This window comes from Leucoraja erinacea, chromosome 31, assembly GCF_028641065.1.
Source record: "Leucoraja erinacea ecotype New England chromosome 31, Leri_hhj_1, whole genome shotgun sequence".
In the NCBI taxonomy this organism is placed as follows: domain Eukaryota; kingdom Metazoa; phylum Chordata; class Chondrichthyes; order Rajiformes; family Rajidae; genus Leucoraja; species Leucoraja erinaceus.
The window spans coordinates 15,860,890-15,876,684 of NC_073407.1; the positions used below are offsets into that span (position 1 = coordinate 15,860,890).

At 45.5% G+C, this 15,795-nt stretch overlaps 1 protein-coding gene across 1 annotated transcript in view; it reads left to right on the forward strand.

Annotated features, from left to right (window-relative positions):
- The window catches only part of LOC129711986 (hemicentin-1-like), a 238,407-nt gene that overhangs the window by 107,314 nt on the left and 115,298 nt on the right, over positions 1–15,795 (forward strand). Inside the window, exons 36-43 of the mRNA XM_055660084.1 lie at positions 1,072–1,168; positions 2,512–2,610; positions 4,506–4,682; positions 7,098–7,249; positions 8,243–8,366; positions 9,087–9,262; positions 10,975–11,071; positions 15,387–15,509. Coding sequence (XP_055516059.1) covers positions 1,072–1,168; positions 2,512–2,610; positions 4,506–4,682; positions 7,098–7,249; positions 8,243–8,366; positions 9,087–9,262; positions 10,975–11,071; positions 15,387–15,509 — 1,045 coding nt within the window. The remainder of the gene's footprint in view (positions 1–1,071; positions 1,169–2,511; positions 2,611–4,505; positions 4,683–7,097; positions 7,250–8,242; positions 8,367–9,086; positions 9,263–10,974; positions 11,072–15,386; positions 15,510–15,795) is intronic.

Sequence of the window (15,795 nt, forward strand, 5' to 3'; positions counted from 1 at the left end):
CCACCTTTCCCTGTCAACATGCGGGATTCCTCCAGCGATCCGGTTTTCCGAGATGTGTGGTTTGGCAGGTTAATTGTTGACTGTAAATTACTCCTGGTGTGTCGGTGAATGGTGGCATTTTGGAGGAGGTGGGGGGGGGGGGGAGGTTATGAGAAATATAGAATTGGATTAATGTAGGTTGATGGTCAGCATGGATCAGTGGGCTGAAGGGCCTGCTCTGTGCTACAGATTTCCCCGGCTCCATGACTGAGATTGAGCCTTGTACTCATTTTCACTAGCGGTGTCACAGGTGCTGCAGTCAGACTTAACTTGCCAGACAATTTCAGCTGATTATATATTGAAACTGATAAAACAGTACCATCCATCATCCGACCATTGGGAAATCCCGACCAAAACACACAGTGCAGGAGTAACCCAGAGTGTCGGGCAGCATCTGTGGAGGGAATGGACAGATGACATTTCAGACCCTTCATTGGAAATCCCAATAGTTTTGGCATCTGGGTCAAGGTGATGTTTGCCTTTGCTCACTTCCACAAGCCCCACTTCCCACACTTCCTGCTTCCTATGCTCGCATCCACTCACTGGGTCTCCATTTCCCACACTCCCATCCACTCACCATAACCTCGATTAGTTTAGTTTAGAGGTACAGCGCGGAAACAGGCCCTTAGGCCCACCGAGTCTGTGCTGACACTATCCAACACACAATAGGGACAATTTACAATTTTACCAAGCCAATTAACCTACAAACCTTTACGTCTTTGGAGTGTGGGAGGAAACCGGAGCTCCCGGAGAAAACCCACGCAGGTCACGGGGGGGAAAGTACAACCCATGATCAGGATCGAACCTGGGTCTCCGGCCCTGAAACTTTGCTTCAGTAGAGAAAAGACTTATTCCCGATAGGTGAAAACGAAGGAAGATATAAAGCCAAAAGAGACTGACAACTCGCGGAGAAGAAAGAGACTGACAGACAGTGGGAGAGTTTGACAGAAACTCGAATCCAAAGTTGGCTTTAGTTGTGATTCACCCTCAGACGTTGTTCTTTCTAAACCAATCTTCTATTTTGGTTCACAGATTGGCCGGGTGACTCAAAATGATGGCGGCATTTATTCTTGTGTAGGCAACAATGAGGCAGGGGAATCTGAGCAAGATGTCCGTCTAATCGTATTTGGTAAGTTTTGGAGAAAATTATACTTCCCCACAATATTAAAAAAAACCCATACAGTGAGCAGGTATTCCATCAGCTCCTCCCTTTCAAGGATATTAAAAAGCATTTCCTTTCTTGACATCCAATTTCAACGAATCAATGAGATTACGTCAGGAAGTCATGATACAAGTTTATTAGAGTTTGGTTCGGCCACATTTGGAGCATTGCATGCAGTTCTGGTTGCCCCAATACAGGAAGGATGTGGAGGCTTTGGAAAGGGTGCAGAACAAAATGATGCCTGGATTCGGGGATATCAGCTGCAGAGAGGGGGTGGACATACTTGCTTTCTCTGGAACGCCGGGGGTTGTGGGGAGAGCTGATAGAAGTGGTTTATGGTGGGCCGAAGGGACTGGTCCCGTGCTGTACTGTTTAATGTTTGAAGTGGAGACGGGGTGATCACAGCCCCCACAGGGCAAGTGTAAGTGGGAAAGGTAGAGTTCTCTATTCTTCGTCCTTGTTAATAGAGTCATAGGGTTGTACAGCAACAGACCCTTTAGCCCACCTTGTCCATGCTGACCAAGTTGGTATAAAGGGCTAGTCCCATTTGCCTGCATTTGGCCCACTGCCCTCTAACCCCTCCCTATCCATATATATGTACAATTAACTTTTAAAAATCCTAATTGGATCCACTTCTATAGCTTCCTCTGGCAGCTCCTGCCACATAGAGGTGACCCTTTGAGTTAGAAAGTTACCTCTTGAGGTCCCTCTTAAATCTCTCCTCTCTCAGCTTGCTCTCTAATATTAGAATTGTCTAACCTGTGAGGAAGCTGTGAGCATTCATCTTATCCATGCCTGTCTTGATCTTAAAACACCTCAATAATGTCATTCCTATGTTATAACGAAAAATGTCCCAACTACTCCCGATAACGCAAGCCCAGGTAACATCCTGGTGAATCGCTTCTGCACCTTTTCCCACTTAAAATCTCACTCTGTCACATTGTATTCAATGGGGAAATTAAGAAAAGAACTGTTTGAGGTTGTGGACAACCACAGAAGAAGAGTCTCGACCCGAAACGTCACCTATTCCTTTTCTCCAGAGATGCTGTCTGACCCGCTGAGTTACTCCAGCTTTTTGTATCTATCTTCGGTTTAAACCAGCAACTGCAGTTCCTTCCTACACAGAAAATTGTCAAATACCTCAAATGCATCATAATGTTCCAAATATAACCAGGTTCATGTGCTTCACGATATATATAGAGAGAGAGTTGTTCTGGGTACATTTGTCCAGCTTTTACATCTCAGAACATGTTTATAAAATAATATTACGTTGAATCATTATTTTTTGCTGTTTGGTTTTTGTATTTCAGACCTTCCTGTTATCGATGCGTCTGCTGATACAAATAAAAGTGTCATTGTGAATCACTCGGTGACCTTTAACTGCATTGCCACAGGAGCCCCGACACCTGGTGAGTCTGAAGTGAAACCTCATTGTTTGAGTCACATTATTCCTTTATGCCTTGGGGCTATGACAGAGTAACGGCATTGTAATTTCAACAAAACAATTAGAAATTTAGTTAGATATCAAGAATATTGGGCGGCACGGTGGTGCAGTTGCTGCCCTACAACGCCAGGGACCCAGGTTTGATCCTGACTAAGGGTGCATTCTGTACAGAGGTTGTACATTCTGTGTGTGACCTGTGTGAGTTTTCTCCAGGATCTCGGGTTTCCTCCCACACTCCTAAGTCATACAGGTTTTGCAGCAGCATCTATGGAGCGAAGGAAATAGGCAACGTTTCGGGCCGAAACCCTTCTTCAGACTGATCGGGGGCTGTAGGTTAATTGGCTTGGTATCATTGTAAAGTGTCCCTAATGTGTGTCGGATAGTGCAAATGTGCGGGGATCGCTGGTCGGCATGGACTCGGTGGGCCGAAGGGCCTGTTTCCACGCTGCATCTCTGAACTAAACTAAACAAAAAAATGTAGAAATGTGTTACATGCACATATGGTTTCAGCCTCTCCAAAAATGTTTTTCCTAGTGTGGTCTCATCGCCACAGTTGAATGAATGAATGAATGAAAACTTTATTGTCATTCAGATATACACCTAGACACAGTGCACCTTGAACGAAATTTCGTTGCATTTTACTCTCCAAAATCAGTTAAAAGTTAAAAGTTCCAGGTGCGTCCATAAAAATGCGTCATGCGCATGGTTCTGTAAAATAAATATATATTAAAAAGTTTTTAAAAGTGACGATATTTAAAAAGTTCTAGCCTCGGTTTTTTTGATTGTTCAGTAATCTTATGGCCTGGGGGATGAAGCTGTTGCAGAACCTGGTTGTCCCGCTCTTCATGCTGCGATACCTCCTCCCAGAGTTAAGCAGTATGAATTGTGGGTGTGTGTGGGCTCTGATAATGCCCTTAGCTCTACTCAGACAGCGCTTGTACCCCATGTCCATGATGGAAGGAAGAGAAGTCCCAGTGATTTTTTCCGCTGTCCTCACCACTCTCTGAAGGCACTTCCAGTCCGCAGCTGTACAGCTGCCGCACCACGTGGAGATGCAGCTGGTCAGGACCGACTCAATTGTGCTTCTGTAGAAAGTGGCGAGGATGGGAGGGTGGAGGTGTAAACTTCTCAACCTGCGGAGGAAGTACAACCGCTGCTGTGCCCGTTTTGCCAGAGATGTAATGTTTGTGGACCAGTTTAAGGTGTCCGTTATATGCACCCCCAGGAACTTGATGCTTTTCACCTGCTCCACTGCTGAGTTGTTGATGCAAAGTGGAGTGTGACTGGGCTGAATTTTCCTTCTGAAATCAACGACAATCTCCTTGGTTTTGTTCACATTTAGGAGAAGGTTGTTCCTGCTGCACCAATTCACCAGCTGTTCCACCTCCTCTCTATATGCCTGGTCGTCGTTATTGCGGATGAGGCCCACTACTGTTGTGTCATCCGCGTATTTGATGATATGGTTAGTAGTGGACCTGGCGACACAGTCATGTGTCATCAATGTAAAGAGCAGCGGACTCAGGACACAGCCCTGAGGGGAGCCGGTGCTCAATGTGATGACCGAGGAGGTGTTCTTCCCCACCCGCACAGACTGTGATCTTTCAGAAAGAAAATCCAGGATCCCGTTGCAATGTTATGGGAAAAGTTGTTACATGGCACCATTATAATTGTCATGCATTTGCCTCCCATCTATCTCTGCCATTCCACACATATCCAACACTTTATTTTGATGGCCTGGGTTTGAACGTATTGAAGTTCTAAGCTCATTACCCTTAATGTATCTATAGACATGTGGGGCTTTGATAGTTATCTTGCTTACTATCTCTGACATTAACTGATTGCTGTTCCTTCGTTATTTAGTGTTGACTTGGCTCAAGGGAAACCAGTTGATCACAAGTACGGCAGGTGTCAGTGTGCTGGAGGACGGAGGTATTCTACAAATACACAATGTCCAGGTGTCTGATAGAGGCCTCTATCGCTGCGTGGCATCCAGTGTGGGTGGCAGCACAGAACTACTATATACTTTACACGTCTATGGTGAGCTGGATTCTATACACTGTATCTCTTAATGTGAAGCAGTCTGTCGTAATACATATAATTCAAACACAAAGCATTGGGGGAACTCAATGGATCAGGCAGCATCTGCGGAGAGAATGGATGGACAATGTGTTTGGGTCTTCATCAGTCTGAAGAAGGGTCTCGACCCAAAATGTAGCCTGTCCATTGCCTCCACAGATGTTGAGTTCCTCCAGCACTTTGTGTTTTGCTCAAGATTCCAGCATCTGCAGTCTCTTGTGTCTCCTTGTACAGCATAATTCCTCATTCAATTAATGTAGCAGCAATGTTATGGGAAAAGTACTGAGCTGAGGTCGACGTTTTCTCGGTTAAGTAAAGAAATCCAGAGCAAGATTACCTTGCACTGTTTTAGCATCCGACATGTATACGAAATCCTGCATATCTCCAATGACTCTTCCCCAATTTCTACAGATGCACTATAGATAGCATTACAATTTGGTCCAGCAATTGTCCTGTCCGAGACAAGAAACTGAAGAAAGTCATGGGCACAGCCCAGTCATTCACACAAAGCAGCCCCCCCCCCACCCCCCTCCCCCCCCCGGCCCCCATCAACTCCAATCTACACGTTACAATGCTTCGGAAAAGCAGCCAACATAATCAAGGACTTTTTTCACCATTTAATCCCCTCTCCTGTCAGACAGAAATCACGCACCACCAGACTCAGGAACAGCTTCTTTCCCTCTGCTATCAGACACTTGAACAAACCTCACATTTGTTAAAGGTGTAATCCAAATCTTCCAATCTACCTCATTGCAGCCCTTACACTTTATTTTATCTGCACTCTCTTTGTAGCTGTGACAGTACATTCCGTACAGTGCTTATTCTCTCTTTTTGCACTACCTGTTGTACTACTGCTTCTTATCGAGTCCACACACAAGATTAGAAGTTGTTCAGCGAGAGCTGAACACACTTCTCGGCATCTGGCTGTCTTGCGCTTCAATAGACAATAGACAATAGGTGCAGGAGTAGTAGGTCATTCGAGCCAGCACCACCATTCAATGTGATCATGGCTGATCATCCCCAATCAGTACCCCGTTCCTGCCTTCGCCCCATATCCCCTGACTCCACTATTTTTAAGAACCCTATCTAGCTCTCTCTTGAAAGCTTCCAGAGAACTCGCCTCCACCGCCCTCCGAGGCAGAGAATTCCACAGACTCACCACTCTCTGTGAGAGAAAGTGTTTCCTCGTCTCCGTTCTAAATGGCTTACTCCTTATTCTTAAACTGTGGCCCCTAGTTCTGGACTCCCCCAACATCGGGAACATGTTTCCTGCCTCTAGCGTGTCCAAACCCTTAACAATCTTATATGTTTCAATGAAAAACCCCCTCATCCTTCTAAACTCCAGAGTGTACAAGCCCAGCTGCTCCATTCTCTCAGCATATGACAGTCCCGCCATCCCGGGAATTAACCTTCTTGGCTTCTTGTGCGTGGTGGTGGAATAATTGGTAGAAACAGGGCCGCAACATGAACGTTCTTTCCATGATCCCCACCTGTTGTACTCATGTATGTTATAATCTGCCTGGGTAGCAATGTTTATCACTATCTTGGTGCAGGAGACAAAAATATACCGACACCAAGGCACCATTATCTGCAAAATATTAGCTGGCTATTTGGGGGAGGGTCTCTGACTGCTCTGTCTGGCTCGGTTGACCCATAATCTGGAGATATCAAACTATCGAAGCAGAAAAATGAATTGTAATTCGAAAACAATGTCTTGCATTTACATTCCCATACAAATGACTCGTACCAAATTGCAATTTTATCAGTTTCCTTGTTATCTTTCCAGTAGCACATTTTGTTTGATATGTAGACTAGTTTTGCTGAGTCCCCGCGTTAGTATTGGTGTATCAAGGTCATAGAGTCATACAGCATGGAAACAGACTCTCCCAAACTCTCCCATGCCAACCAAGATGCTGCATTTATGCTACTCCCATTTATCTGTGTTTGGTCCACATCCTTCGAAACTTTTCAAATCCATGTACCTGTCCAAATGTCTTTTAAGTATTGTTCTTGTACCTGCATCGACTACGTCCTCTGGTAGCTCGTTACATATACCCTACCACCCCATGTGTGAAAAAGTTGCACCTCAGGTTCCTATTAAATCTTCCCCCTCCCACGTTAAACCCAACCTCTCTATTTCATGGTTCTACTACCCTGTGAAAAAGATTCTGTGCATTTGCCCTGTCTATTCCCCTCCATGCTTTTAAACTTGTTCCTGCACGGCTACTCAGCCTTGTTTCCACACTGGAGTGTGTGTGCTGCTTAATCCTTGCACCCCCCCCAATGTCATACTGAAGATACTAATGGTAACTGCTCCTCCATCGAAGGGTTGCATGTAGTCCTAGTAAAATGTCGGTTCTCGCTTTCCACTTGCAGTCCCACCGGTGATCTCAGCAGTTTTGGACAAGGTCTCGGTCCTTCTGAACGAACACGTGGACCTCCAATGTGAGGCTGCAGGGGTCCCTGAGCCCACAGTGACGTGGTTGAAAGATGAAACTCTTGTTATTATGATGAGTGAAAGGCTGAAGGTGAGTGGAGTTTGTTTTCCCAGATCTGAATTGATGGGTACACAAACGTGCATGTTTCTCATGAAGTAGATATCTCAAACTGGTTACAAGCTACCACTGCCAGCATTGAACATTAAACCTCAGAACCCTCCTTGTCTCTCCTGAAGTAGCTGGTTGACAGTCTAGAGTGTTTAGTTTATAGATACTGCATGGAAGCTGGCCCTTCCAAGTGCACGCCAGCCATCGCTCACCCATTCACACTAGTTCTATATACTCCCACTTTTGCATCCACTCCCTACACACACAAGGCAATTGTCAGAGGCCGTTCAACCTACAAACCCGCTTGTCTTTGAGATATGGGAGGAAATCAGAGCACTCGGAGGAAACCCACGCGGTCACAGGGAGAACATGCAACTCCACCAAGACAGTACCCGAGGTCAGGATCGAACCTGGTTCTCTGGCGCTGTGAGGTAGCAGCAATACTGTGCCACTGTGCTGCCCTTTGATTGTCGTATATATACTGACAACAGAACAATGAAACTCTTACTTGCTGCAGCTTAACTGGCCCGTAAACGTATTAACACATAGATAAACATATAATAATCGAAAACACAATAAATTAATAACCTCATTGCATTATGAGTATGAGGGTGAATCTGTAGAATTCTTTGCCACACAAGGCTCTGGAGGCCAAGTCAGTGGATATTTTTAAGGCAGAGATAAGTATATTTTTGATTAGTTCAAGTGTCAGAGGTTATGGGGAGAAGGCAGGAGAATGGGGTTAGGAGGGAGAGATAGATCAGCCATGGTTGGATGGCGAAGTAGACTTGATGGGTCGAATGGCCTAATGTTCTATCACTTATGACCTTATTTGGCTTTTGGGGTTTGTTTGTATTTAGGTTTACCTCTTCCCCGTTTTCTCTTCTGCAACGACCTTCAGGTGATGTGGTTGCATCCTCTTTGTACCTTGATTGTTTTTGCCGCTGGAACTGAGAATGTTTTCTCCTTGTGTAGTTTTTCTCGAACGGCCAGATTCTGTCCTTGGCCAGCGCCCATCACTCCGATTCGGGAACATACACTTGCATTGCTGCAAATTCCGCTGGAGAGGACCAAGCCGAGATCCACCTGCAAGTTTATCGTAAGTGGGTCTTGACCTGAGGTTAAGATTGGGTGTAGGGCGCCACTCCTCTCCCCTCGTCCACTTGGAGAGGCTCTGCACTCTCCTCTTTGTTGGGAGTGAACTCAGTAAACCACCACGGAGTAAGCTACTGACATGGAGTGCTGTCACCCCCATCCTTTTCATAGGGCGTTAGATATTAACTGGGAAAACTAGGGGCCAGTGCTTGGTGCGTGCAGATTCCACTTGTTGCAAAGGTTGCAACTTTCGCCCAGATACTCTTAAACAAAGACCAAAGGGCTAAAGGGGAGACACAAGGAACTGCAGATGCTGGAACCTTGACCTAAACACAGTGCAGGAGGAAATCACAAGATCACAAAGCATAGAACAGTACAGCATTGGAGCAGGCCTTTTGATTCCACAAAGTCTCTGTCCAACATGATGCAAAGACCAACTCTTATCCTCCTGCACATGATCAATCCCCCTGCGTCCCCTGCCTGTCCAAAGGCACATGGATATGGGTCAGGCAGCATCTGTAGAGGGAATAGACACAATATTTCGGATTGGGACCTTTCTTCAGACCCACTGAGTTCCTGCAGCGCTCTGTATTGTGCTCATGTTTCCAGCATCCAGTGAGACACTTTCCTTTGATGGCCATGACATCCCCCAAAGTTCTTTATACAAGTTCTTTACCCGTTGACGGATCGAGCAAGGTTTAATTTTACCCGTTTTGTCTTGTAGTTCCACCCACCATCCTGGGGCAGGAGCAGAATGTGTCCATCACTCTGAATGGTTCTGTGAGCTTGGAGTGCCAGAGTCAAGCGGTCCCTCCACCCACCCTCACCTGGACAAAGGATGGACAACCTCTGGCCAGGCACGCTGGCCTGGTGTTCAGCCAAAACGACAGTCTCATCCAGGTTAGAATTGCCAGGGAGTCTTTGGTCTTACTATGAAGAGCTTTGCCTTGAGCCTGAACCATGGATGATTGGGCATCTAGGAAAATAATTAGTATTTTTATATTACCTTTTCACCCCAGGAAGAACCAAATTCAAATAATTTGAGAAACATGGCAACCAAAGATATGCACATCAAAATTCTAGAAATAACGTCCAAGCTAATGGTCAGGAGATCAGTCTGCTGACACCTTGGTTGGTAAATAAATAGGTAGATGATTTGGTGCATACCCGGACTATCTCCATCCCTCCCCGTCATAGAATATCACAGGACAAATGAGCCTGGGTTTATTGATCTGTGGGCTTGTAGAGCTGTACAACATGGAAACAGGTCTTTTCGGCTCAAATAGTCCATGCCAATATGGCATACCGGGCTATTCCCTTTTGCCTGCATTTGGCCAATATCCTTCTAAAACCTTCCAATCCATATATCTGTCCAAATGTCTTTTAAGAGTCATAATTGTACCCATTTCTACAGCTTCCTCTGGCAGCTCATTCCAAATATGGACTCTGTGAAAAAGTTATGCCTGAGGTCCCTCTTGAATCGACACGATGGGCTGAAGGGCCTGCTACTGCGCTGTACGACTCCATGACTTTGACTCTTTTTCCCCCCAATATCAGCTCTCGTTGTTCACTTCCAAGGTACTCCAAGGTCATTTACTCCTTAACCCTGTTTCAGATTCAGATTCAGATTCAATTTTAATTGTCATTGTCAGTGTACAGTACAGAGACAACGAAATGCATTCATTTTCATTACATTTCATTACGTCTCCAGGTGTTTGAACCTTCAGTCAGAATGAATAATGTGGCTGAATCACTTGCATGCCCCCAGTTATACTAATCTTTCAAAGATCCCCAATAAAATTCTCTGTTCCTATTTCCTGTATTATCTAGGTTGCTGGCCTCTTAATCATCATCTCACCCACCTCGCTGCAAGTCCCTATCCACCCTGTGACTAGAGTGCGATTGTTATGAAACCTTTATTGGGTGCAGGATATAGTTCTGGATATTGCGTTATGCTGCGAATTTAACCTAAAAGCTTCGCTGAAGGATCATTGACCTGAAGTATTCACTGTTACCGCTCAACTTGTTGGGCATTTCTATTGTTTTTGGACTTGTTTCAGATTTCCTGTTTCTGTAATCTTTTCCTTTTATGGCACTTTAGACCAGCTCTGTGTCATTCTCTCAATACGTATTTGCTGCTCCCAATAACAAGCTTGTGTACTCGAATAATGATGTGAAGTTCCACCATGGACTTGAACACTGTGATCCACATAACCCGTTTTATTAAATGCCTGGGAATCTACACCCTTGCAGTTCCCTGTGTGGTCTATAGACAATAGACAATAGGTGCAGGAGTTGGCCATTTGGCCTTTTGAGCCAGCACCGCCATTCAATGTGATCATGGCTGATCATCCTCAATCAGTACCCCGTTCCTGCCTTCTCCCCATATCCCCTGACTCCGCTATTTTTAAGAGCCCTATCTAGCTCTCTCTTGGAAGCATCCAGAGAACCTGCCTCCACCACCCTCTGAGGCAGAGAATTCCACAGACTAACCACTCTCTGTGGTCTCTGTGGTCTTAGGTCTCAGATTATTAGCAAGACTAAGCACCGTTTACAAGTCAGAAGTACTTCAGCCTGAGAGAAACACTGGAATATTTGTGTTGGTCACTTAGATCAAGAGTGCTCGAGTCCAAGATGCTGGACGCTACACCTGCAAGGCTTCAAACGATGCTGGGAAGACAGAGAAGAGCCATTACCTGAACGTGTGGGGTAAGCACAAAGTGTGTCGTACATCTGGTGGCACCGTGGCACAGCAGTAGAGTTGCTGCCTTACAGCGCTTGCAGCGCCTGATACACGGGTTTGATTCCGACTACGGGTGCTGTCTGTACGGAGTTTATACGTTCTCCCCGTGACCTACATGAACAAAAATACCAGAGTATAATGTTTCCCTGTTGTAGTGTCACAGTTACGGAGAAAAAAGCGCAACGTCCGCAATAAGGTAGGTTGGAAGATCGGGACAATCCATCTTCCAGTAGACTGATAACAGCGGGAAGGAAACTGTTCCTGAATCTGGTGGTTTGCACTTTCAACCTGTTGTATCTTCTGCCTGAGGAGAGAGGAGAAGGGGGAATGACAGGGGTGAAAAAGATCCTTGAAAGGGGGTGTGAATGGCTGGAGCCCCTTATCTCAGGAAGGGTAGAGGCTATTTTAGGATCACACTCCAAAGTGGGGATGAACAGGAGAGGTGTTCCACTGGTGTCCTTATCTCTCCATGATGCTTTACATATCTGGGTGAAAAGGATATTTGAGTCTGAAGGAGGAACCTGACATGAAACGTCGTCTGTCCAATCCCTCCACAGATGCTGCCTGACCCACTGAGTTCCTCCAACACTTTGCGATCTGCTCACGATGCCAGCCTCTGCAGTTCCTTTTGGCTCCACAACTGATTCATTAGTGTTCTTACCTGGCCTGGCTGATAAGTTTCTTTTCATCCACAAGAATTCACTCTGAAATGGCTGAGCATGCCCACAGTTTAAACGCCCAATCACTGAGTTGATAGTGGCCTCTGTGGCCTGCGAGTGAATAGTCTTTACAGTAAACGTAAAAGGAAATGTTAGCAGGGCATCAGTTTTAGTTTAGTTTAGTTTAGCGATACAGTGCGGAGACTGGCCCTTTGGCCCAGCGAGTCCGCACCGACCAGCGATCCCCGCACATTAACCCTATCCTACCCCTGCCTAGGTACAATGTACACTTATACCAAGTCAATTAACCTACAAACCTGTACGTCTTTGTGACTCTGATTCTAATAGTATAATTTTAACGAGAACAAGGCCAGGCCCACAGCTTGAGGTTGCTTTGCTGAGGAATCCATGAGTTTAGTCAGCAGATAATGAAGAGGTTTGGACTCAATTCCCCTTTGAGAACATTATAGATGTCAAGCTAGGTTTGTATCATAGAAACATAGAAAATAGGTGCAGGCGTAGGCCATTCGGCCCTTCGAGCCAGCACCGCCATTCAATATGATCATGGTTGATCATCCAAAATCAGTACCCCGTTCCTGCTTTACCCCCATATCCCTTGATTCCGTTAGCCCTAAGAGCTAAATTTAACTCTCTCTTGAAAACATCCAGTGAATTGGCCTCCACTGCCTCTGTGGCAGAGAATTCCACAGATTCACAACACTCTGGGTGAAAAGGTTTTTCTTCATCTCAGTCCTAAATGGCCTACCCCTTTTTCTTAAATTGTGACCCCTGTTTTTTCTGACGGGCTTGCAGTTTCTTAAAAAAGTACACAAAGTGTTGTAGTATCTCAGCGGGTGGTGCAATGTCCCTGGAGAACTTGGATCAGTATCAGTAGAAACCTGGGGAAGTGTAGGATTAATGGGCTTCCACATTTTTGCTGTGTTTGGGCAACATTGTCATCTCCAGGTGCTGGCAAAGGAGAGAGAGTTTATCTCTCTTCACTACATGCTGATCCAGCCATGGTGTGTACTTGTAATGCAGACAATCTTCAGACTGTATTGAATGGCTTGTTGCTTTTGGAGACACAGGGAACTCCAGATGCTGCAACTTGAGCAACACATCAGGTGCTGGAAGATCTCATCATGTCTGGCTGCATCTGTGGAGGGAATGCCTGAAGTCCCTTCTCAGATCAGGACCCTTCTTCAGGCTGATAGATTTGGTGGAAGAAAGAAGTGGGAATGGGTCAATGCCTGATAGTGATAGGGAGACACAAGTGAGGAGTGGGGATTTGATTACAGATGGGTGGTGTCAGTGTCAAAGGTCAGTGTTTAGTTTAGTTTAGAGATATAGGCCCACCAGGTCCGTGCCGACCAGCGATCCCCACATATTAACACCATCCTACACCCACTAGGGACAATTTTTACATTTTACCAAGCCAATTAACCTACAAACCTGTACGTCTTTGGAAACCAGAAGATCTCGGGGAAAACCTACGCAGGTCATGGGGAGAACGTACAAACTCTGTACAGACGGCACTCGTAGTTGGGATCGAACCCGGGTCTCCGGCGCTGCAAGCGCTGTAGGGCAGCAACTCTACCGCTGCGCCACCGTGCCACCCTTGGTGGCATCAATCAACGGCTAAAACACTTGGACATTATGGAACATTTGGCCTCACTATGCAGACATTGCAGGGGTCAGTCACATATCTGGGCTTGTACGGAGACTGATTCATTGATTTGTCTCCCTGACAGAGGGATGAAAATGAAACGCACGATATCTGGTGACGTTGTGAAACTGGGCAATAAGTCACAAAGGTCAAGCTAATTGTGATGGTTAATTGTGCTTCTGATCGAAAATGAAAACCAGACCATATTCCATGACGCATTGTGAAGGTCAGCAGCTGTTTTGCCGATCAAAGCCACATCTGCGCAGTGCATTGCGTGATAGATCAGCATTTTCTTTTCCTAATCGCATTCTTTGCTTCTATTCTGGGAAAACTGTCAAAGGGGTGGGTACATCGTCAGTCAGGGAATTGAGTACAGACATTGGGACGTTATGCTACAGTTGTACAAAACGTTGGCGTTCTTGGAATGTTGTGTTCAGTTGTGGTTGCCCTGCTACAGGGAAGATGTCATTACGCTGGAAAGAGCACAGAAATAATTTAAGAGGATGTTGCTAGGACTCGAGGTTCTGAGCCGTAGGGAAAGGTTGGGCAGGCTCGGACTCCATTCCTTGGCACGCAGGAGGCTGAGTAGTGATCTTGCAGGGGTGTATAAAATCATGAGAGGAGCACATAGGATGCACAGCATCTTTTCACCCAGGGTAGGGGAACCAAGAACTAGTGGAGATAGATTTAAGGTGAGAATGGAAAGATTTAACAGGAAACTGAGGGGCAACTTTTTCACACTATTGGTGATGGGTATATGGAACAAACTGCCAGAGGAAGTAGTTGAGACAGGTACAATAGCAACATTTAAAATACATTTGGTCAGGTACATGGATAGAAAAGGTGCAGAGGCATATGGCCAAACACAGCCAAATAGAACTTGCTTCGATGGGCATCTTGGTCGGCAAGGATGAGTTGAGCCAAAGGGCGTGTTACATTCTATAAGACTCTTTAATGAATATCTGTGTTATAAATGTTCTGTGATTTGGTAAATAGAATATTATCAGTGCAAAATGGCTTGGGTTTCAGTGAGGTTCAATCCACCTCCAATGTTATGTGGGAAAGAAGGGGGCAGATACCAGACATGTTCCACAGATGCTGCTGGAAGGAGAGGAGAGAAAGTTGGTGGAATGGCCCGTGCATGGACAGAGTTTTGTGTGGCCATTGTCATGTGGTCAGCCAGGGAATATCCACGTGTTCAATCGGGGGGAAAAAAGATCTGTGGATACCGGCGTAGAGGATCTAGAGAATGAGAGAATCTTTGCAAAAAGCACTGACAACAATTGTCAGAAGAAATCTATTTGCATCGTGGCAAAAGGGGAATGAATTACACAGTGATGGTGAGCTAGAGAGAGAGGGAATAATGGAGGAAAGGAGGGGGGGGGGGGAATAATGCAGTCAAGAGGTAGCGACTATCACAGAACAACAATAACCTCAGCAACTATCACTGTCTCTTTGGCTGCACTACAGACTTCAGATTTGCACTACTATGGTGGCATAGTACTAACATTATTAATTTATTGTATGATTTGATTATCATATATTTAGCGGTATTATTGTGTTAACGAGCCTGTTGAGCTGCAGCAAACAAGAATTTCAGTTTGTTCTATTGTTAGTACATATGAAAAGTTAAACACTCTTGACTCTAAATCCAGCAAAATTCTACTTTTTTGCTCCCCATACTCTCATCTACTCCTTATCTTAAGCTGCAGCAACTAAGAATTTCATTGTTCTGTTGCTGGTACAGACGCACTTTTGATTTGGTGAAGGATGGGAGAGGGTGAAAACGGGAAGGGGAAAAAGGAGTGAATAAAGGAAAGCAGAATGAACGGCAGACAAATTAGAGGATGCAGTGGTTGGTGGGTAAAGGGGACGCCTTTTGAGGCCAGGTAAAAGGACAGGTGAAATGTGATCTGTTCTGATGGACTTGCTCTGATGAAATGAAATGTTTTGCAGTGCCCCCATCGTTTCACCGACCAATGGACCAGACATCTGTGACGGTGATCGAGGGAAACTCCTTGAGCTTATTTTGTGAATGCAGTGGGATTCCATCTCCCCGCCTTCAGTGGTGGAAGAATGGTAAGCAGATGGATTCACTGGCTTGTATCTCAGTTAGTTGACCCTGGAATCAGGCAGCATCTTTCAGCATAGAAACATAGAAAATAGTTGCAGGAGTAGGCCATTCGGCCCTTCGAGCCTGCACCGCCATTCGATATGATCATGGCTGATCATCCAACTCAGTATCCCATTCCATCTCCATACCCACTGATCCCTTTAGTCAAAAGGGCCACATCTAACTCCCTCTTAAATATAGCCAATGAACTGGCCTCAACTACCTTCTGTGGCAGAGAATTCCACAGATTCA